The sequence below is a fragment of the Malaclemys terrapin genome, chromosome 1, assembly GCF_027887155.1.
Source record: "Malaclemys terrapin pileata isolate rMalTer1 chromosome 1, rMalTer1.hap1, whole genome shotgun sequence".
Classification (NCBI taxonomy): domain Eukaryota; kingdom Metazoa; phylum Chordata; order Testudines; family Emydidae; genus Malaclemys; species Malaclemys terrapin.
In genome coordinates, this window is record NC_071505.1 from 223,003,290 (window position 1) to 223,026,095 (window position 22,806).

At 40.2% G+C, this 22,806-nt stretch overlaps 1 protein-coding gene across 4 annotated transcripts in view; it reads left to right on the plus strand.

Annotated features, from left to right (window-relative positions):
* ANOS1 (anosmin 1) overlaps positions 1-22,423 on the plus strand; it is a 190,975-nt gene extending 168,552 nt beyond the window's left edge. For 3 of the 4 annotated variants that reach the window (XM_054008140.1, XM_054008149.1, XM_054008157.1), the window contains 5 exons: positions 3,462-3,556; positions 6,494-6,665; positions 7,839-8,059; positions 15,894-16,035; positions 17,640-22,423. In XM_054008140.1, the coding sequence (XP_053864115.1) occupies positions 3,462-3,556; positions 6,494-6,665; positions 7,839-8,059; positions 15,894-16,035; positions 17,640-17,698 (689 nt within the window). In that variant the 3' untranslated portion in view covers positions 17,699-22,423. The remainder of the gene's footprint in view (positions 1-3,461; positions 3,557-6,493; positions 6,666-7,838; positions 8,060-15,893; positions 16,036-17,639) is intronic. The other variant, XM_054008166.1, reaches the window with a different exon arrangement.
* Positions 22,424-22,806: the final 383 nt, after the last annotated feature.

Sequence of the window (22,806 nt, forward strand, 5' to 3'; positions counted from 1 at the left end):
CCATCCCAATTCAAGGTAGCAAGGCAGCGGTTTTTTGTTAGTCTCTTTAATTTCAAAAGTTATAGTTACAAGGAATAGCCAGGTTTTCTGCTAAAACTAGCTATGCTAATGAAAGAATCTTACTGCATATTGGCTATTCTTACTAATATTAACTTCACAAACAACTTTTCATATGTGACTTCCAGGCATGACTATAGATTATAGTGAATTAACTTCAACTGTCTATAATTCTGAATCATGAGCCTTAGTGACTCTGCTATTAGATTAAACAACAGCTTGAATTGGTTGCCCATTGCATTAGCAGCAAGAGTTCCTATTGCCATGTTTATAGTTGATAGATGAACAAAAAAATCCAAAGAAAAGTACAGTAGTGATCTCAGTAGGGGCCAATGCACATTGCTGATGGGAAAAGCTACAGTAAGTTTTTCTTTTGCATGTGTTTAAATCTCACAGATATACACTATCTTATAGATAAAAACCCTAGAGTCACACAATTTACACTCATAGTTAGCACCCTAATAAAGAAAAAGGAAATGTATTTTCAAACGTTTAGAAAAGTTTCTCACTAGGTTTGGCTTTCATACCTCAGATCCACTAGATCTATTTGTTTTCAAATATATTGGGATATAGTTATTTTTAAAGGTGATGTTGTTACTAAACATGTATCCTGCATAAACAAAGCATGATATTTTTTTATATCTGTTACTCTGCCAAAGCAAAAACATCCCTCCAACCATTGAAAAAGTACATTGCTAACCTAGAGACTGTTTTTCCCTCCCACATTTCAGTTTTCTATCCCAAATCATGGATGCTATAAAGTTTTGTTTTTTATTGGTGGGTTTTGGGATTATTATTATTTTTTAATTTCCTTTCAGTCTTCTTTCTAGCCAAAATACCTGAACTCCTTTTTTCACTCAAACTCTCCAAAAATGTCCAGAGACAATACCTGAAAAATTTTAGTCCCAAATGAACAAGTTTAGGAAAATCATCTCAATGAAAAAGGCCCTTTAGAATGGAAACACAGCAAGTAACCTTATCCGTATCTATTACTATTCATGCATTCCAGCCATGACTGGTTATATATATATATGTTAAAACAAGTATTTGAAGTAATTTTAACTGTTTATAAAACTAAAAAAAAGAAGGTATACGGTTTTGGTGTGGCAGTTATATCTAGGGGGGTCAGTGGTCAGGTTGTTATTGGGATATGAAATGTGAATGATAACAAAAAAACAACAGAAAACATGAGCAGTAATTAGAGATATTACAGACTTTCTTCACACCAGCCCAGCAACAATCTCATTTGAATCCAGCAGCAGGAAGCTTCTTGGAAAGTTGTGCTTTGAGTTCACTTCTTAGCTTCCCGGTAGAGAGACAAAGAGGTTGCCACTGCCTGAATGGATAGGCAGGAAGGAAGAAAGGAATGAGGTGTGAGCAGGGTATCTGTATGCCCAGGTGGAAAGATCAGATTACAGGTGGGGAGCTGGACAGAGCCCCACAGTTTGCACAGAATTTCCTACCTGGCCAAAACCTGGAAATACATTAGATATTACGCTGAAATCCTAATTTCATGAGATTTCCAGACCGTGGATTAGCTCAACTCCAGACTGGTCAGTTAGATACTTAACCAAAGCAAACTTCGAAACCTCAAGATTCATAGAATCATAGAAATGTAGGACTGACAGGGACTTCGAGAGGTCATCAAGTCCAGCTCATCTTTCACTGGTTGTTCATATGGAGGTGTTCGATGGCCTATTTGAAGTATTAGTGGTCTTCTCCGGTTCTTGGTGGACAGGTAACCAGGCCTCATTCAATCTGTGACAAAGCCAACAGCAATACTTTTATGTAATGACTAGCGAGTGTATTGAATTTAAAATTTGAATGGATCTATAAGAGGTCTGCCTTATGTAAGTATACTTTAAAAGAGTAAATTGCTGATTATCAGATAGTAGGAGATCAATAAGAAGATTCACTATATAGTCATTCATCAGAGACTTCAGATGGTTAATAGAATAGTACTGAGTTTTCAGGTCTCTAGATGACAGATGATGGACTGCATGTCCTGTGTGTTTGTCTCAGGAGCAGGAGCAAACAGAGAATAGGCAATAATTGAATGAATCAGAACAGATGAAATCAGATGAGACCTACTTGGAGATGCACTGTGAGTGTGTATCTCACTCTGACTGGTACGTCTAATGCCAAAGCCACAATGGTCAGATTCAAGTGAGAATACCTACATTTTTAAAAAAATATGACAGAAAATAATTAGAACACAGTTGAGTGTTTCTTCATTCATTTCTTATTGAAAACCTTTGGGCTTCGAGAGCAGTCATGAAAATAATTAGCATATATGTTGTTATGAAGACAACAGCTACAAAAATCCATTTTGAACAAACTTCCAATCAGTCTTTCTTACCAAATACAATTTTTGTTGGCTTCAGAGATCACTTATTTTCTCTTTAATTTGTAATCCCTCTCTTCTGCTTCCAAATTGCTCATAGCAGTCTATTGCCAGATCAACCCTAAAGCCATCAAAGGTATTTCTTTTCCATTCCAGAAAACCATAATCATGCACTTGGCATGAGCAACTCTGGTGTATCAAGTTAATTACTATAATAGACATTTAATTTTATAGCCACTATGCACAGAAATATGAATACTCCAGGAAAACAACAAGATGCATTTATACCACCATGTTTTCTGTCTCAGTTCTTCATTGCTCTTTGTTTTGCCCTAGTCTGCTTTATCATACAGTCTGGATTGAGATGAATGGTTATAAATGTTACGCCTGCCACTACAATTCTGTTTGGAGCTCTCAGAGAATTTTTACTAAAAATCACAGTGATAACTATGGAATTGCTGTTGTAGAGTCTGCACCATTGAAGTCATGGGAGTTTTGCCACTGGCTTCAATGAGAGCAAGAGCAAGCCTTTAGTATTATTCCTAAGAGCTGTGACTAGACTTTCAGTTGGCCACATGTGGAGGCGGTTTCATGATACATTCTGAAAGTATAAGGTTCAGGGAAATTTTCACGTGTCCAAACACAGATTTACCGAGTGGTGCCATGCAGCAGCATTGCAATGTTCTGACAACGTAAACAGTTACAGACGGTTGGCACTGAATCATTCCCATCATTCCCAAGATGTTTGGCAGCATAAACCATGGGGATTTTTTCTCCCTCTCATCAACACTTAAATTTCTGCTAAATCCCTTTATTTTATTTTTTTAGTTCATCCTTACTGCGCTAACACATGGATTAAGTTATTGACATGTTTAATGTTCTCTTCTTTTCATTCATGGGAACTTTAAATGCTTATGAGCAGCAAGAAACTGACACTTCCAAAGTTCTTAAAATCCCTTGGTTTTATATCCAGAAAAGCCAGGAAAGCTGCAGATGGCTAAAGCATAACTGTAATGTATGTTTTCCTCTTCCTTTTTGTATTGCTGTTTTGTTCATTTAGACACTAGTATGAGTCGATATCACGTCCAGTGGTTCCCAGAATCCTGTGTGCACAATGAAACTAAAGGGCCTGAAAAAGCAACTGGCCTGACCTATGTAAGTTGAAATTCAGTCCCTTGCTTAACTTGTAGTGGTTTCCAGTCATCAAGGATGGGGAAAAGGAAGAGGGAAGTGATATGTAATAGCATGCAGAATGTTTTATACCTGTCATTGGTACAGTAGGAGTGGGTTTTTTTTACTTCACTGCAGAGTAGTGATATATATGGGTTTGTTGATTTAACCAAACATGAAAGGTAGTCTAAATGAATGGACTGCATTCAAATGCTTTACATGGGTATCTGAAGTGTTCATATTACACTACAAGGCAAACTGGATCCATGATTAGCACTCCTGGGAACCACCACTATACAAATACAAATATTGAGTTTTAATCAAATGAAGCAGCTAGGCTTGTTTTCAGATATAGGGAGGATCCACAAGCCAGGCTCCCCCTGAGAAGAGTAAGAGATGAAGAAAAAAGCCTCACATGGTAGCTGCTAGGCATTAATGCTGGAAGGTGCAAAGATATCACAGTGATTCTCCATCACTGGCAATTTTAAAATCAAGATTGGATTTTGTTTTAAAGATATGCTTTAATTCAAACAGGAATTAAATTCGGGGAAGTCTTATGGCCTGTATTATGCAGTAAGTCAGACCAGATGATCACTGTGGTCCCTTCTGGCCCTACAGTCGATGAGTGCTGCAGTATAAGAACCTGAATAGAAAAGAGAAAGTTTCTAAATTGTTATAGTTCTGTATAAATAAATATTATATCCCAATTATATTTTAGCAATGGCATTTCTTCCTACTGAATGTATTGTCCAGTCTAGTACCACCCTACTCAAGTAATATGCTATACAAACATTACATTGCTAAAATTAATACACCACACTCAAGTCAGTGAATAATGAAAGAAACTTCAAGAAAACTTGATCAGCCTTTCTTTTTTACTCTGTGCCATAATAAGAAGTCAACTCACTGAAGTTAATGGCAAGTAAAGTTAGACTAAATCAAAGGGAATAGTTGGAATTTACTGCTGTCAGAGAGTCAAATACTGTCGATCGATTTAAAAAGAAGACAGATAATTTTGTGATCAGTAACAACATTTGGAGTTATGCATGCTAATGTAAGGGAAAGCTAATATAATTAAATAAGTTTATTGCCACTAGAGGTCAGGAAAGATTTCTTTTCTCCATGAATAGCATTGCACGACTGGCCAGGTGCATTATGGTTTTTTGGTTTTCCTGTAAATTATTTTACAGTAATTAGTCTAGTCTGATTTGGAAAACCCTGTGTCTATTTGTAAGTTCAAATCAATACATTGAGATATTGAATATTATTCTAAAATAGTTAAGAAACTACCTTCGATAAACACATGGTTGCAAAAGGCCTGATGCTGAAAACCATACTCCCTTTAGGTCTGATCCTGCTTCCAGTGATGTCAATGGCAAAACTCAGATAGACTTTACTAGATGTACAATCTGACTCTTGAATAATCTTAAATAGGAATTACAGGAGTCAGGTTTGCAGGATCAGCTTCTAATCCTGTAATATTCTACTTCGGATGTATCCTGAGCAATCTGATGTGACAAATAAGGGGCCTAGTCCTACAATACTTACTCATGCCAATAGTTAACTCAGCATCAAAGTGGTGATTCGTTTACAAGTGTTGTTCTAAAGGGACTGCACTGGAATGTTTCAGTAATCTATTAGTCATGCACTTTTCATGTATGCAGTGTTGCTGTATCTGTGTTGGTCCCAGGATATTAGAGAGACAAGGTGGGTGAGGTAATATCTTTTATTGGCCCAACTTCTGCTGATGAGAGAGACAAGCATTCAAGCTTACACAGAGCTCTTCATCAGGTCTGGGAAAGAAACTCACAGTGTCACAGCTAAATACAAGGTTTGAACAGATAGTTTAGCATAAGTAGTTAACACAGATTTCAAGGGATCATTCAAGATGAAGTGGCCCGTTAAAATATGTTGAAATATGTGTTAACTACTTATGCTAAACAATCTGTTCAAAGCTTGTATTTAGCCGTGACACTTTGAGTTAGTATCTCAGACCAGAAGAAGAGCTCTGTGTAAGTGCATAAGCTTGGTCTCTCTCACCAACAGAAGTTGGGCCAATAAATTATATTACCTCAGCCACCTTGTCTCTCTAATGCACTTCCCATGTCAGTTATGAGAAAATTACTTAGCTTAACTCTAACACTCTTCAGCTGTTTTCAAACACAGAGTACAAAACTTTCAGAAACACCTAAGTGCCGTAAAGAACTGAAAATCAGTGGGACTTGGGAACCTAAGTCACTTAGGTGACTTTCAGAAATTTTACCAGAAGCTAGAATTTCTCTTATTAAACTTGATTTGAACAAAGACATGTAGGCGGGGTTTTTCAAAGGTGTCAGGGCTCTTGTTTAGTTGTTGCCTTAATGATATCCTTCTACATATAACTGTGTTTTATTGCTCAGTTGTGGATCCTTTCCTGCTTAGAGGGCTAATGTGCTATATCAAAGGGTGGAAGTAGGATGTCCTCAAGGAAAGACGTATAAGGTCTTCTTGGGATTTGTATGCACATTAAAAGGAGTTCTTAAATGTAGACTAAGCCTGTCTTTCATCTCAGCTTAAATCAGCTTCCTTACTTTTATTTAATTGGATTAGCATTTTTCATCCTCACACTGCCATTCCCCACTGCCATCGTGCCAAGGGATTGTTCCCTGTGTTAAAAGTTAGCTACTTTGATGCAGCATGACTAAGGTACTGTATAGGATTGAAGAAAGTATCCGACCACTATAATAATGTTTTCTGATTATAATTTAATAATAATATAGGCAATATTTGCTTTGTTCTCTGAATGAAAAAAAACACATTTGTATGTGCTAATCATGTAGAGAAAAATGCACTTTACTAGAAAAAAAAACATTTAATCTTATGCCAACATTATGGTTTTAAAAAAAGGTTTATTCGCAGCATATACTGTTTTTCTTGGTCTAGGAAAACTACATAATTCTTCAGGACCTGTCATTTTCATGTAAATATAAAGTGACCGTTCAGCCAGCAAGATCTAAAGGTCGTTTGAAGGCTGAAAGTATTTTCTTTACCACCCCACCTTGCTCTGCTCTTAAAGGAAAAAACCACAAGCACATTACTTGTCCTGCTGAAGGAGGTAAGTCACGGTCTGAAGAACTTGCAGAGTAGATTTCAAGTGCACTTCTAGGCACTCAAAAACAAGTTTTGTAAAACAATTCTCAAATGTGTTTTGAAAGACTCGGAATAAGTAGAGGAGACTTATTTTTGTGTATCTGAATGTTCAGGTAATTACCAGGATACCCTGGTAAGTAATGTTTTTCAACATTAAAGAGTCTTTGAATTCTTTTAGTAGGAAATTTGTCTAACAAATACTTTCAACATTTTTCCTCGTTACAAATGCAATCAAATTAAATACATAGGAGTGTGGTTTTACCAACTTGACAAGGCTATCATAGAATTGGTTGGTCACTTAGATAAGAATTTCAGGGGATTATTCAAGTATATATTGTAGCAGTATTATTGTAGCAATGATTTACATTGCTATTCTTTTTTTAAGGACTTGTTTGTGCTGAAAAGTTTTATCAGTTATACAGATAGAATTATACAGATATTAGTTATACCTTTATAACCCACCTCGTGAATGCTCTTATTCCAGTATAAGAGGGCTGTTTTTGGTTTAACTTATCCCCTTTCCCAAATAAGCTATAGCAAAAAAAAAAAAAAAAAAAAAAAAAAAAGGCATTTTTATACTGGTATAAATGTCCACACAGAGAGTTATACTGGGATAACTGTATTAGTTTAAATTCAACCCTAGGTTATATCCAAAACTACTTTCCTGTGCTGACAAGACCTAAGGCTGTACGTTTTAATTGCCAGTGCTTTGCACCTTGTGTAGTTATTTACACCTGTCCAACGTAACGTGAGTGTAAAATGCTCCCATTTTGAATTGACAAATTGTATACCACTTTGCATTCACTTTGGACAGGTAAGTGACCAAACAAAATACAAGTCAGTTAATAATCAAGCTATGGGACTATACTATACTTTTTACCAGATGCAATACTGAGACGTTACCTTGAAATTCTCCTAAATTAAAGAGTTTATGCTGTTGCCTCTTCAGAAGTATCTTAAGAAAAGTATCTTAAGAAAAGAGGTGGCAAAAAGTTGGCAGAGTCCTGAGTAAACTAGATAAAGAAATGCAATAGACACATCAAGAAACAGACTGTGAACCTGGGATCTCAAGCTATATTAACACTGTTTCAGCAGTTCCTCAAAATTTAACTTATCCTCTTGCCTCAAATTTTTGCAGCATCAGTTCTCCCTAAAGTGCTGGCCAAACCCGAGAATCTATCTGCCTCTTTCATTGTTCAGGAAATAAATATTACTGGTCACTTTTCGTGGAAGATATCAAAGGCAAATCTTCATCAGCCCATGACAGGGTTTCAAGTCACCTGGGCAGAGGTTACTACAGAGAGCAGACAAAACAGCTTACCCAACAGCATCATTTCCCAATCACAGATACTGCCAGCAGTAAGTTTGTTTTCTTTTTATTGCTGGGGGCATTGCATGCTTGTGTGCATGGCTAATTTTGTATTTTTAGTCATGATTTAGCTGCCAGGCACCATTGTGGTCTCTGGTTCTGCATGTGTGTCTGAGCAGAAAATGGGTTCACTTTCCCCCCCTTGTTTGGGATACATCTCCAGAATAACTACTTATCTTGATGACACATCAAACATTGTAATGTGTATGATTGTCAAATTAGCAACCATATTTGAGATATGCCTTATGAAGGCAAAGATCATCTAGGCAGCAGAAGCTATGTTTCTTTTGATGATTAGGCCGGTCTGTTCCTAGGATAGTAAGGATTTGTAAATTCTTTGATATCCAGGATGGGAAACTTAGTGGGGTTACCCTGTGTAGTGGGGTGAACGCCCGCTCCAGCCCTGAAGGGGTTGGAAAAGCCCTGCAGAGGGCTGGGGCTGAGTAAAGGAGCTAAACCCCGGCTGATTGGGGAAGTGGCTGCAGCTGGGGCCACGCCCCAAACTGAGCCACTCAGCCTTATAAGAAGGCCAGGGTAGACAGAGTTGAGGAGTGTCCCTCTGACTACAGAGAGAGCTAGGCCTGACTGCAGGGAGCTCACCCAGGGACCTAGAGTGAGGCAGGGCTGAGAAGTCCTAGGCCAGCAACTCCCCAGGCTGCAGGGCCTGTTGTAGGCCCATATAGGTACTGGGGTTGCAGAGGGGCAACCTGAGGGTGGGTAAAGGCAGCCAGTCCAAACTCCTTGTTGCCGGTGATTCATAGATTCTAGGACTGGAAGGGACCTCGAGAGGTCATCGAGTCCAGTCCCCTGCCCGCATGGCAGGACCAAATACTGCCTAGACCATCCCTAATAGACATTTATCTAACCTACTCTTAAATATCTCCAGAGACGGAGATTCCACAACCTCCCTAGGCAATTTGTTCCAGTGTTTAACCACCCTGACAGTTAGGAACTTTTTCCTAATGTCCAATCTAGACCTCCCTTGCTGCAGTTTAAACCCATTGTTTCTGGTTCTATCCTTAGAGGCTAAGGTGAACAAGTTCTCTCCCTCCTCCTTATGACACCCTTTTATATACCTGAAAACTGCTATCATGTCCCCTCTCAGTCTTCTCTTTTCCAAACTAAACAAACCCAGTTCTTTCAGCCTTCCTTCATAGGTCATGTTCTCAAGACCTTTAATCATTCTTGTTGCTCTTCTTTGGACCCTTTCCAGTTTCTCCACATCTTTTTTAAAATGCGGCGCCCAGAACTGGACACAATACTCCAGCTGAGGCCTAACCAGAGCAGAGTAGAGCGGAAGAATGACTTCTCGTGTCTTGCTCACAACACACCTGTTAATGCATCCCAGAATCATGTTTGCTTTTTTTGCAACAGCATCACACTGTTGACCCATATTTAGCTTGTGGTCCACTATAACCCCTAGATCCCTTTCTGCCGTACTCCTTCCTAGACAGTCTTTTCCCATTCTGTATGTGTGAAATTGATTTTTCCTTCCTAAGTGGAGCACTTTGCATTTGTCTTTGTTAAACTTCATCCTGTTTAACTCAGACCATTTCTCCAATTTGTCCAGATCATTTTGAATTATGACCCTGTCCTCCAAAGTAGTTGCAATCCCTCCCAGTTTGGTATCATCCGCAAACTTAATAAGCGTACTTTCTATGCCAATATCTAAGTCGTTGATGAAGATATTGAACAGAGCCGGTCCCAAAACAGACCCCTGCGGTACCCCACTCGTTACGCCTTTCCAGCAGGATTGGGAACCATTAATAACAACTCTCTGAGTACGATTATCCAGCCAGTTATGCACCCACCTTATAGTAGCCCCATCTAATTTGTATTTGCCTAGTTTATCGATAAGAATATCATGCGAGACCGTATCAAATGCCTTACTAAAGTCTAGGTATACCACATCCACCGCTTCACCCTTATCCACAAGGCTCGTTATCCTATCAAAGAAAGCTATCAGATTGGTTTGACATGATTTGTTCTTCACAAATCCATGCTGGCTATTCCCTATCACCTTACCACCTTCCAAGTGTTGGCAGACGATTTCCTTAATTACTTGCTCCATTATCTTCCCTGGCACAGAAGTTAAACTAACTGGTCTGTAGTTACCTGGGTTGTTTTTATTTCCCTTTTTATAGATGGGCACTATATTTGCCCTTTTCCAGTCTTCTGGAATCTCTCCCGTCTCCCATGACTTTCCAAAGATAATAGCTAGAGGCTCAGATACCTCCTCTATTAGCTCCTTGAGTATTCTAGGATGCATTTCATCAGGCCCGGGTGACTTGCAGGCATCTAACTTTTCTAAGTGATGTTTAACTTGTTCTTTTTTTATTTTATCCGCTAAACCTACCCCCTTCCCATTAGCATTCACTATGTTAGGCATTCCTTCAGACTTCTCGGTGAAGACCGAAACAAAGAAGTCATTAAGCATCTCTGCCATTTCCAAGTTTCCTGTTACTGTTTCTCCCTCTTCACTAAGCAGTGGGCCTACCCTGTCTTTGGTCTTCCTCTTGCTTCTAATGTATTGATAAAAAGTCTTCTTGTTTCCTTTTATTCCCGTAGCTAGTTTGAGCTCATTTTGTGCCTTTGCCTTTCTAATCTTGCCCCTGCATTCCTGTGTTGTTTGCCTATATTCATCCTTTGTAATCTGTCCTAGTTTCCATTTTTTATATGACTCCTTTTTATTTTTTAGATCGTGCAAGATCTCGTGGTTAAGCCAAGGTGGTCTTTTGCCACATTTTCTATCTTTCCTAACCAGCGGAATAGCTTGCTTTTGGGCCCTTAATAGTGTCCCTTTGAAAAACTGCCAACTCTCCTCAGTTGTTTTTCCCCTCAGTCTTGATTCCCATGGGACCTTACCTTTCAGCTCTCTGAGCTTCCCAAAATCTGCCTTCCTGAAATCCATTGTCTCTATTTTGCTGTTCTCCCTTCTACCCTTCCTTAGAATTGCAAAGTCTATGATTTCATGATCACTTTCACCCAGGCTGCCTTCTACTTTCACATTCTCAACGAGTTCCTCCCTGTTTGTTAAAATCAAGTCTAGAACAGCTTCCCCCCTAGTAGCTTTTTCAACCTTCTGAAATAAAAAGTTGTCTCCAATGCAGTCCAAGAATTTGTTGGATAGTCTGTTCCCCGCTGTGTTATTTTCCCAACATATATCCGGATAGTTGAAGTCCCCCATCACCACCAAATCTTGGGCTTTGGATGATTTTGTTAGTTGCTTGAAAAAAGCCTCATCCACCTCTTCCACCTGGTTAGGTGGCCTGTAGTAGACGCCTAGCATGACATCTCCCTTGTTTTTTGCCCCTTTAAGCCTAACCCAGAGACTCTCAACACTTCCGTCTCCTATGTCCATCTCTACCTCAGTCCAAGTGTGTACATTTTTAATATATAAGGCAACACCTCCTCCCTTTTTCCCCTGTCTATCCTTCCTGAGCAAGCTGTACCCATCCACACCAACATTCCAATCATGTGTATTATCCCACCAAGTTTCAGTGATGCCAACAATGTCATAGTTGTATTTATTTATTAGCACTTCCAGTTCTTCCTGCTTATTCCCCATACTTCTCGCATTTGTATATAGGCATCTAAGATACTGGTTTGATCTTTCCTCCCAGTTTTTTCCTGACTCTCCTTTCTCTCTGCCAATATAGCCCACACTCCCTCTTGTTTCCGACTCATTTCCCCGGTCTCCATGTTCCCCACTTACCTGTGGGCTTTGCTCACCTGTCCCCGTCGAACCTAGTTTAAAGCCCTCCTCACTAGGTTAGCCAGTCTGTGTCCGAATAGGGTCTTCCCTCTCCTCGAAAGGTGAACGCCATCTCTGCCTAGCAGTCCTTCCTCGAATAGCATCCCGTGGTCTAGGAAGCCAAAGCCCTCCTGGTGACACCATCTTCGCAGCCAGGCATTCACCTCCATGATGCATCTGTCTCTGCCCGGGCCCCTACCTTTAACAGGAAGAATTGAAGAGAATACCACCTGTGCTCCAAACTCCTTCACCCGTGCTCCCAGAGCCCTGTAGTCACTCTTGATCCGCTCAGTGTCACACCGCGCAGTATCATTTGTGCCCACATGGATGAGTAGCATGGGGTAGTAGTCAGAGGGCCGGATAATCCTCGACAATGCCTCCGTAACGTCTCGGATACGGGCCCCCGGCAGGCAGCATACCTCCCGAGATGAAATGTCAGGGCGACAGATGGGCGCCTCCGTCCCCCTCAGCAGAGAGTCTCCGACCACCACTACCCTACGTTTCCTATTCGCAGTGGTGGCAGCAGACTCTCCAGCCTTAGGGGTACGAGGCTTCTCCTCTACTGTAGGGAGTGATTCCTTCTTTCCTGTATCAAGAAGAGCATAACGGTTACCTATAACCACGGCAGGAGGGTTCGGAGCAAGGGTGGAGCACTGCCTGCTGCCAGAAGTAACCAGCTGCCAGCGTCCACCCTGAGCCATCTCCTCCTCCACCAGTGGTGTATCAGCAGTCCTGTGTACTGGGACAGCTACCTCAGCTGTCTCCACATGGACACTGTCGAGGAATTGCTCATGGATACGGATGCTCCTCAACCTAGCCACCTCCTCCTGTAGCTCTCCCACCTGCTGCCTGAGAGATTCCACCAGCAGGCACCTTTCACATTGGATGGTCCCCCCAGCCTGGATATCAGTAAGTGGAAATTGCAAGTTACAGTCTTTGCAAAACCACACCAGGATCTGGGTAGAGGCATCCATGCTTAGGCACTCTGTCTGGCTACAGGCACAGGGGGAGGAGACAGCAGCAGTGCTGGCACAGGTGTTGCGGGTCTTCCTAACCATCGTAAGCCTCCCTCTGTCAAACTCCCGTCTGCAGCCCCCTGTCAGCTGAAAGGGTTGTTTAAGCAAACAGTTAGAATGTAGTTGCTTTATAGGTATTAAGGGGAATCAAGAGAAAACAGATGGCACCGGCAAGGGACCCTCGCCCCCTTCCAAACTCCCTTGCGAAACTCCCTGTTAGCAGCCCCTGGTCGCAAAGCTCCCTGGTCGCTTGTGCACTGCTTTATAAAGCCCTGGCCTGTATGAATGCCCCGCCCACTGATTAAGGCTCAGCCACTTACCAGAGGCTTCTAGCTTTCAAACCTTCCTTTGAAGCTCACAGCTTCCAACTGCCAGCCACAGCACACGGTCCTTCAAACAACCAAAACAAACAAACAGACTGACAAACACAAGCTCAGCACACAGCAAGTAACCCTCAAACACAAACAAACACACACTACAGACAGTCACTTACCCCAAAAGGTTGCTGTATTGCTCCTCCTTCACCTGGAGAACTCCCTTGCGAAACTCCCTGTTAGGAGTTGGCGGATAGACTGCAATCTGCCCCAGGGCGTGGGGGCTAGATGGTGACGGGCAGTAGCCATAACTGAGGTGACCATTGGGATAGGGGGTGGGAGTTCCCCTGGGTGGGGAGACCCAGAGAGAGATTGGGGTACTGCCAGGGGGGCAGCACCCAAGCCAAGGGCACCAGGGTCTGGGAGGAACACGGGGGGAGGGGGCAACAACAGGTGGGACACTGGGCCTGCAGAGGGCGCTCTGGATGCTGGTGAACTAATTCCTGAGATGACCCGTAGGAGGTGCTGCAGGGGTGAGTCCACACCAGATTACACCCTGAATGCAAGATAATTTCTCTCTCCTTTTCATTAACCTTCCCTCTGTTCTATCTGGATATGTGCTTTGTGGAAAATAAAGCTCTTCTCCCTTTTCTGCAAATTTGTACAAAGGTATAAAGGGACACACCCTCACACTGACAGAGAGGGGACTAACAAGTTTCTCTGGCCTGTTCTACGCTAACAAGATGCAGTTGTGAGACTTGTTCTACCGGGGGTGGGTGGGGGGAAGGGAGCGAGGAGCTTGAAAGGGAAAAGCTGCCTCAGGAAGGGCTGGGGGAAGAGGAAAAAGGCTGCCCTGCCCTGGCTTGGCTTGCTGAGAGGGGGACAGCAACAAGCCTCATTGCTCCTGAAGCTGCACAACCCAGCCACAGAGCAGCATGCCCTATGGAGCGGAGAAGCTGGAGGTGGACCCTGTTTAGACTAAGCCTAAGGGGCTGACTCAGAAAGACTGCCTGAGATCCAGGTCACCCTTACTTCTCTTTAATTTCCCACAGACTCTCCTCTCCCCGAAGGGAAAAAAGAGGGGAGGGAACTTTTCTTTAGTTTGTTTGCTCCAAGAACCCCCTTGGGCATCTGTCAGGAGGTGAGAAAAAGACATTGCAAGGACCTGAAGCAGGGTCTGGAGGGGACTTGAGGGGATCCCTGTCCCCCTTATGTGGACAGTTAAATAATGGTAATTCAAAATAGAGCTAGATCTCTGTTCATATAAAGTGGGAGAAGATTTAACTTGCACTATTCCCCCTTTTCTTTGCAAGGGCTCCAGTTCCTCCCATGGTAGTAGCAGCAGCAAGCAGGAGGGAGGCCATTCAAGAGATGTTGCCAACTCCACCAGAGGCAGAGGTTGCTACTAAGCACCCTGGGCCTGATCCAAAGCCCAGTGAAGACCGTGGTCTTTCCATTGACTTCAGTGAGCTAGATCAGAACAAGTGTGCTGCGCATACTTTAAATGCTCTGTCTGTCGGCACAGCAATTTCTTCTGGCAGGCAATTCCTAGAATGCTAGGTGTAGCTACCAGGTGGAGCTTACTTTGTGTTTGTTCAGTGTTTGGTTCCACAGACCTAAGTTTAATGCCAATAGTTCAGTCCTAGGGCTAGTCCAGTGGTTGGTTGTCTGGTGATTCAGCAGCCCAAATGACCTGGGGAAGAAGTTGAATGGAAGGTCTGCTTCTTCACTGCATTTCCTTGAGTCATTTACAAGTGTTCATTCTCATTTGGAAATATTTTACACCTAATCTGCACTTATTTGTCTGACTGTAAATGATCGCACAAGGTGCAAAGCAGTGAAAAGTCTGGCCCAGGATTAATTAATCATTCAACTCTCACAGCTTCAAAAATGGGATTAAAAATTCAGGGCCCATTCATTAGCCTGGGTAGCTGAGTGGATCTATACTAATCTTCACCAGCTGAGGCTCTTGCCCTGGACTCAAAAAGGCCATCAGTTTACAAATCAATGGCAACTAAAGACAGACATTGGCTTCTATAAAATATTTTATAAGATGTACAATGTACTTATTTGAAAAATAAATAAAACCTAGAAATAAACTCCATTCATGACACTGACACTTTAATTTCAGGAAACTGACTAGAAAATTGCAGTTGGAAGTATCTGGAAGTGGCATCACAAAATGTGCAAGTGAAACCTTTACAATAGGGAAAGCTGTATTTTAAGGGACAGAGAGAAGAATATCCTATAGGTGAACTCTATGGGTATGTTTACACTAGAAACGTTACAGCTTCAGGGCTGCAGCTGTGCCACGATAGCACTGACTCTTACTACAGTGACAGAGAGGGTTCTTCCATTGACCTAGCTGTGTCTACACTACGGTCGCGGTTGGTTTAACTACCTCTTTTATGGGTATGAATGTAGCTAGGTTGACCTAAGATCTAGGTGTAGACCAGGCCTGAGAACTGGCTTTATTTCAAATTCTTGCTCTGCCAAGTATTTTTTGATACCAACTCTTTAGGAACATGTAACCAAACCAAAAGAGTAGTGAACTACATAATAAATGTATGAAATCTTTAAAATAAAATCATAAGAAAACAATCTGTGGGAGTTGCAACACAATTTTAAAACAAGTATGTATGTGAGAAAGAAAGTATCTACTTAATGTACACAATTTCTGGATGGAGCAATTGTCTATTTCTGGTAGACATAAGGATTTATTCTATTCATATATTTTTAGGATCATTATGTGCTGACTGTCCCCAACCTGAGGCCATCAACGCTTTACCGATTAGAAGTGCAAGTGCTGACAACAGGCGGGGAGGGGCCAGCCACAATAAAATCTTTCCGAACACCTGATCTGCTGCCATCTTCACCCCACAGTAAGTGTTGTGATCTGACATAAAAGTATTTGGACTAGTGTACGTGCGGAGAAAGGCACTTAAAATATTGTCTACTGCAACAATTAAAACAAAGTCATGTTTTTATACTCTATACAGTGAGCAGTCTTAAACTGCTCTGTTTTTAGAGATATTATGGATTCCAGGGATAGTCCCTATAATTAAAAAGGAGAATCCTGCTGCAACATTTAATGGCTCTGAAACCAGAATGAATTTTTTAATTGCATCCATTGTATATTTACTGCACAGTTTCTTTCCCCCCGATATATAAATACATATAAAGGGTAAGTGAACCCAATAATTTTAGAATATTTAGCACGTGAATAATGCTAGTGTGTCTCATAATCACTATCTTCCCTCTAATGTAACACTGCAAATTTGCACCAAGGCTTAGTAGAAACAACGGCTAAAAAAACCCAAAAGATCAGAGCCACAAACTATTAACCAAGGTACGTCCGTAAATATTCTGTTATATCTAATGATCAGTTACACAAATATTGGTTCAGGTTAAAAACAAACAATCCACCTATTTGGTATTATAGGCTAAGATGGTAGCTCAGATTATCAGTCTCCAAAACCTGTTAAATCCAGGTTGCTCTTTGGGGGTGGGGTGGGGGAGGACTGCAAAAAGGTAGTTTAAGTGATCTGGTGATATTATCTCAGGACCTCAGGGTCAGGTTGAGGCCATTGTAAAGTATTGTAGCAAAGAAACTACACATGTGGCACAGCCAGTGCATTGCTTTGTGAGAAACCTATGGATAAGACATCTGGGATACAGTGGTGCTGTAGAGAGAAATGCAAGTAGTAAATAATTGGCTGAATTTAGGAATTAAGTCCTCTGATCACTGTAGAACCCTTACCACCAGTATGCCGGAGCCTTTAAATCATCCCAGAGCTACCAGCTGCAGAGGCGGCTGGGAGCCCCGGGGCTCAGGGGCGAATTAAAGGGCCCATGGAGCTCCGGGCCCTTTAAATCACCACAGGAGCCCTGCCGCCACTACCCCGGGGTGGCAGGGCTCGGGCGGTGATTTAAAGGGTCCGGGGCTCCAGCTGCTGTGAGGAGACCCGGGCCCTTAAAATCCCCGCTGGAGCCTGGCTGCTGAGGCCCTGGGCTCCAGCAGCCGAGCTCGGGCAGGGATTCAAAGGGCCCGGTGTTCCTGCCACTGCGGGGAGCTCTGGGCCCTTTAAATCACCGTCCAAGACCGGCTGCCGGAGCTCTGGTGGTGATTTAAAAGGCCCAGGGTATATGTCAGCACAGGCAGAGTTTTTTGCAGGTTCAGGGCCTTGTATGCAATTATTCCACTGAAAGGATGGATGATCCAGTGGTTACAGTGGCAATCTGGGCTGTAAGAGATCCCGCTTCTAGTCTTGCTCTGCTGCAGACATTCTGTGTAAGTCACCTGGTATTTCAGTTTTCTGCCTGTAAAAGGGGTATAATAGCATTGCCCTGCCTTATAGAGGTGTTGTGGGGATAAAAATGTTAAAGATTGGGAGGTGCTCAGATACTATGGTGATGGGGGCCTAATTATTTTATTGTATATACAACAAAGGTTAAAAGTGGTGAATACCCTTTCTTCTTTATTTAGGGCCTCATCTGAAACAGCACCATCCACATCACTACAAGCCACCCCCAGAAAAATACTAGACTGCTTCAGATGATTAAACGAATAACTGAGAGAGAAACTGAGCTCCCACAAGAAGACCAGAAAAATGCACATCTGTAGGAACAATGAATCAATTTTTTCCAGTGGAAGTTATCATCCTGTATGATTTGTAGCCACTTCTACATAGTTTAAGCATGAAGAATAATATTTGTACCCATGCCAGGATGAAATGTACAGCAACTATCATGAAGTACCACCCCTATTCTGCTAACTGAAGATTGCATCCAATTCAACACATCTGAGAAAAATCAAATGTATGTTTGTTGTAATAACATTTTGTTTCCTAGGTTTAAAGTAGATGGAAGGGGTGCAGTGAGTAACAGAGGCTTTTGTTTTGCTAATCTTTATAACAATATCTGAGACATTGTTCTTTTATGTATACATAGCTTTGAAAGCCAGAGGGCAGATCTTCAGCTGGAGTAAATTAGCATCTCAGTGGAGCCGAGCCAATTTACATCAGCTAAGCCTGTACAGTAAATAGTTTGCCATTAAAGGATATCTCCATTTACCTAAAATAAGTGCACAACCGAATAAGTAGGAATAACAGATGCATACAGTTCAGTCTGCAATGGAAACTACTACTAACTCAACAACAAAAGTAGATCGTGCTTGCTGATGTATTTTCTTAGTAATATATCTATATTTTCTGTGGAAATGGTATCATGAAGCTCTCTCCTTAACAAAATGTGTTAACAAGGGAGATTTTCAAAGGCACAAATGGCAGTTAAGTGCCTAACTTCCACTGATGTTCTATAGTAGCTGGACACATGCCTTTGAAAATCTCTCCCAATTTTTTTTTTTTTTTTAATATTTTGAAGGGAACCCTGTATTTTCCCCGTTAGAGAACTAAATAGGGAATGGTCACATTTTAGACACGAAAATTCCAAGGCACATGTTATGTTATGTTTGGGGTTTCTTTGGCTTTTTGATGTGCATATCTATTTTCCCCAAGGATCTTTTGAACAGCAGAATGGATGTGCTGGCTACATGGTACTCCAGTCATAGAATTGTGACAATACATTGATGTCTGGAAGTCATTGGCTTATAATTTATTTGACTGACTTTTTCAAATTCAGGCATGAAGGCACCCTGTTTTTTAATCATAAGGGAATGCAAATAGGAAGAGTAATTTGCCACACAGAGAGAGTCTTTAATAGTAAAGAGAAACTGCTTGGCTTTATAATCAGAATGATGGAAAATTTGTCTCTACACACGGTGGCCATACAAATAATCCAAAAAATTGCTGTCTCTGCGTTCTCACGTACAGATTGTTATACATCTTTAAATTAGAATAATACATATCAAGCTTTCTGTAACTTGAAATTGACAAATAACTTCATGGAATCCCCCAACAACAAGTGCCACAAAAACAAACAAACCCCAATCTGACTACAGATAAAGTTTCTGTACTCAACTTCTTCCTAAGATACCCTCAGAAGGGAAAATACTCCTTGTCACAACAACAATAAACATTCTGAAGAACACCAAACAAAAAGATAACATATCTGTGCTTGAAACTGAAAGAAAATGATTATGCTCAGTATACCATGGCACAGAAGAAATTCAAATACAGATCACCTGCATTGAAAAGGTTTGACCAGCTGATGTTACCAAGAGTCAAGAGCCCCATTGCAATTTCTGACTAGTTTGTTCATTCAGTTTTTCCAGTATTTGAATATTTTTTTAAAAAAGACAACTCAGAGATTATTGCATTAATTCTGCCATTCTCTTTCTATTTTTCCTGATACCTTTTTGATATATGCACCCATGGAGCAAGTAACTCCACAAAGCTGTCTTTAGGGTACAAGTCTTGGGCCTTGGATAGTTACTTCACAAGGTATTAAGGGCTGTTCATGCTTTGGAGCTAAAAAACAAACAAACAAACCCCCCACATACCATAACTTCTCTTCCCTATTACATAATGTGAGCAAACTTTGAAGGGAACTGTAACTGACAGAAGGTCAACTATTTTCACCCAGCTGAAATCTGACATGCATCTAGGTACACACATCTTCAGAAATAAATTACTATGTAATTTGAATAGGACCAATGCATGGCACCATTTATATATTGAAATTACATAGGACATAAGTAAGGCTAGGAAAGTGCTCTGGAGTTAGATTGTGACACCTAATTCCCTTAGGCTTCTCTGAAAACTTCAGCATAAATATTTTTACAGACTCTATTCTCTGTAGCGCTCGACTAAATCTAGAATAAATTGACTGATGTTAATGAAGTTATACTGAAATCACATTGATGTAACTGAGTGCAGAATTTGTCTTTGTCTTTTTGAAATCCAGTGTCAATGACAAACCTTGGATTCAAGAAGATAGAACTTGGCAAATTAACAGCTCTTGATTATTATATGATAGGTCTTGATTGTTGAGTGGAATTCCATATTCCTCCAAATGGTTTGAGCTGCTTGCTAGATTTGTTACTTTTTCTTAATTGGCTGTTTCAGGAGGAGACTAAAGTTCATTAAAATATTTATAAAATAGTCTGGAGGTTTTTATATATTTATATAAAGGTAAATTATTTATTATAGGACCAATCAGCCTAACTCAGGCAAAACAGTCTTTGAAGAACTGCTATTGAGTTTCGCCTGAGTAAGGCCAGCAGGATTTGACTCTTTATATCTTGGAGATAAAGGTGAAGGGCTTGGGAGTGGAATGAATAGATTGTGGTTTATAAACAGATGATTAAGACTTTAATCTTGCTCTTTAATAATCAGTTTCTCAACTCAACATTCAGCTATAGAAATTTCATGGGAATAAATTATCCTGAAATCATAAGAGTCAACCAAACCATCAACACATGGGGCATTAAATGATATCTTATTTGTTCTTACATACCAGCCATTTTTCATATAATTATTTTAATTTAACATCATATATTTGAAGACTTTTATGCCTACATCCAGTGCAAGTTAGGCACCTCAGTACCTTGAGGATGTGGGTCTTAGTGTCTAATTCATAAACCCTCATTTACTGAATTGTACAGGGTTTATTACAGTTAACCTAATTTGACTGGTCTAAATCATGCTAACATTGCAATCAGCAATGGAGTTTGAAATCACTACTTGAGATTTTTAGTTAAAAAATTTTTCTCAGTTCCTCAGTAATAAAGATCAAATATGGATAGTGGGATATTTCTAGGTACACTTCACTTTTACACCCATATATTACTAACTTACTTAGCATACTATTCTGATTGATTTATCAGTTAAATCCTGGATGACATACATTTTGTTTGCTAATGGAAAATTATAGGATTATGCCATTTTTGCTCTAAGATTTTTTTTATGCATTTGAAACTATTTTTTACATTGAATGCTGTTTAAGAATGAGAATTTTTTTTCTTATGGCAGTTAATTTTTGAGCTTTTGATAGAGCAGAGTAAGGACTAGAAAATATTTCTATCTTAAAACTTAAAAGGAGAAAGGTTGTACCATACTAATATGGGTGCCATGTGGTATTCCCTGGGAATATGAAGGGGACAAGAACTTCTTACAAATAAAAGGTCTGAACTGCAAGATACTAAACACCCTCAACTTTCATAGCATTCATCTGTAGTTGAGGGCATAATGCAGCAACTCCCAGGTGGCACTAGTACCTTGCAAGATCATGCACAAAATCAAAGAAACACTGGTCTGTTCTTGCACCATTAATGCAAATAGGAATTTTACCATTGCCTTCAGTGGAAGCAGGATTGAGGCTGAAATATTCTATGGGTCTAATCTGAATTCCTTTCCTACCCAAGACTCTCATTGAAATCAGTCAGAGTTCTGGATATAGAGGCCCTGCTTCAGGAAAGCATTGCTATTCAGGACAGAAATTAAGCACACGCTTAACTGCATTGATGTTAATAGGACATAAGCACATGTTTAAATTAAACATGTGCTTAATTCTGTCTTGAATAGGAATAGATTTAAGCACGCCCTGAAGTGCTGTCCTAAATCAGCGCCTTAAAGAACATAGGATAAGGCCCAGACTGTTTTAAAACCCTTATACAACACTCTTAGAAAATTGATTTTTGCCCTATGTATCTGTAAAGGTAGCTATGATATTGACTTATTTATTAATTCCTTTTCTTTCCCTGTATGCCAAGTATATTCTGACATTTTTTATCAGTACCTGTGAACATCAATTACTATAAATACTGTTATGCAAACTTGTGCATTGTAACCCGGAATCTGATGCTAAAAAGCTGTTGCATGTAGTTTAAGTAAATAAATAAAAACTTTATTTAAAAATGTAAATGAATACCTGCAGATGTGGATGATGGTTATATATGGTTTTGCATGCCCAAACTCATTGTTCAGTTATAGGCATGAAGTGTAATGACTGTCTTACCTCTACTGAATATATTAGTAAGGTACAATTTAAAAAGTAATTAACAGAGGTCTATATGTGAAATAATTTTTCCTTTTTACTTAATTATATTGTAATGCAGAGATGACAGAACTACTTATCTGTTGTCCAAATTGGCTGTAGAAATTATGTTCCTATAACTGTCATTTAAAGTCAATATTTATTTATGTATGTAATACAGAAAGGTTGATTTTTGTGTGTGTGTGTGTCTGTCATGTTATTTAGAGCAAAAATGCTTCTTGTAAAAACATTTTGTAAAAAAATGTAATTATAAATAGAGTCTGATATTCTGTTACTCAGTATTTTCATGTTTAGAATTTGTACATACTGTTTAAGTAATAAACTATCCTTCTACATGGAAATGTAGCTTTATTATCTCCTGCAGAAAGAGCTTATGCTTTTGCTTCTATTAATTCCTAGTCTTATCCTCTTCTTCCATAAGTCAGCTTCAAACTGCATATCTTTTCTGTGTCCATCTGTCTCATATCAGGTTCTGGAGAATGTTAATAAGAAAGCATCCTATTTTAATTAAGTATTTCAGAGCTTGACAGTCATCACCTCACAAGGCTTTCATCACATTTGAAATCATTATTCATAGTGTCGAAGTAGAAACCATTAACACCAACTTCTGCAGTATCGTGGTTTTTTTACTTTTGGAAGTGATCTCAAAAATTTCACACTACATTGGGATTTTACATGAGTGCTTTACATTCTGAAAC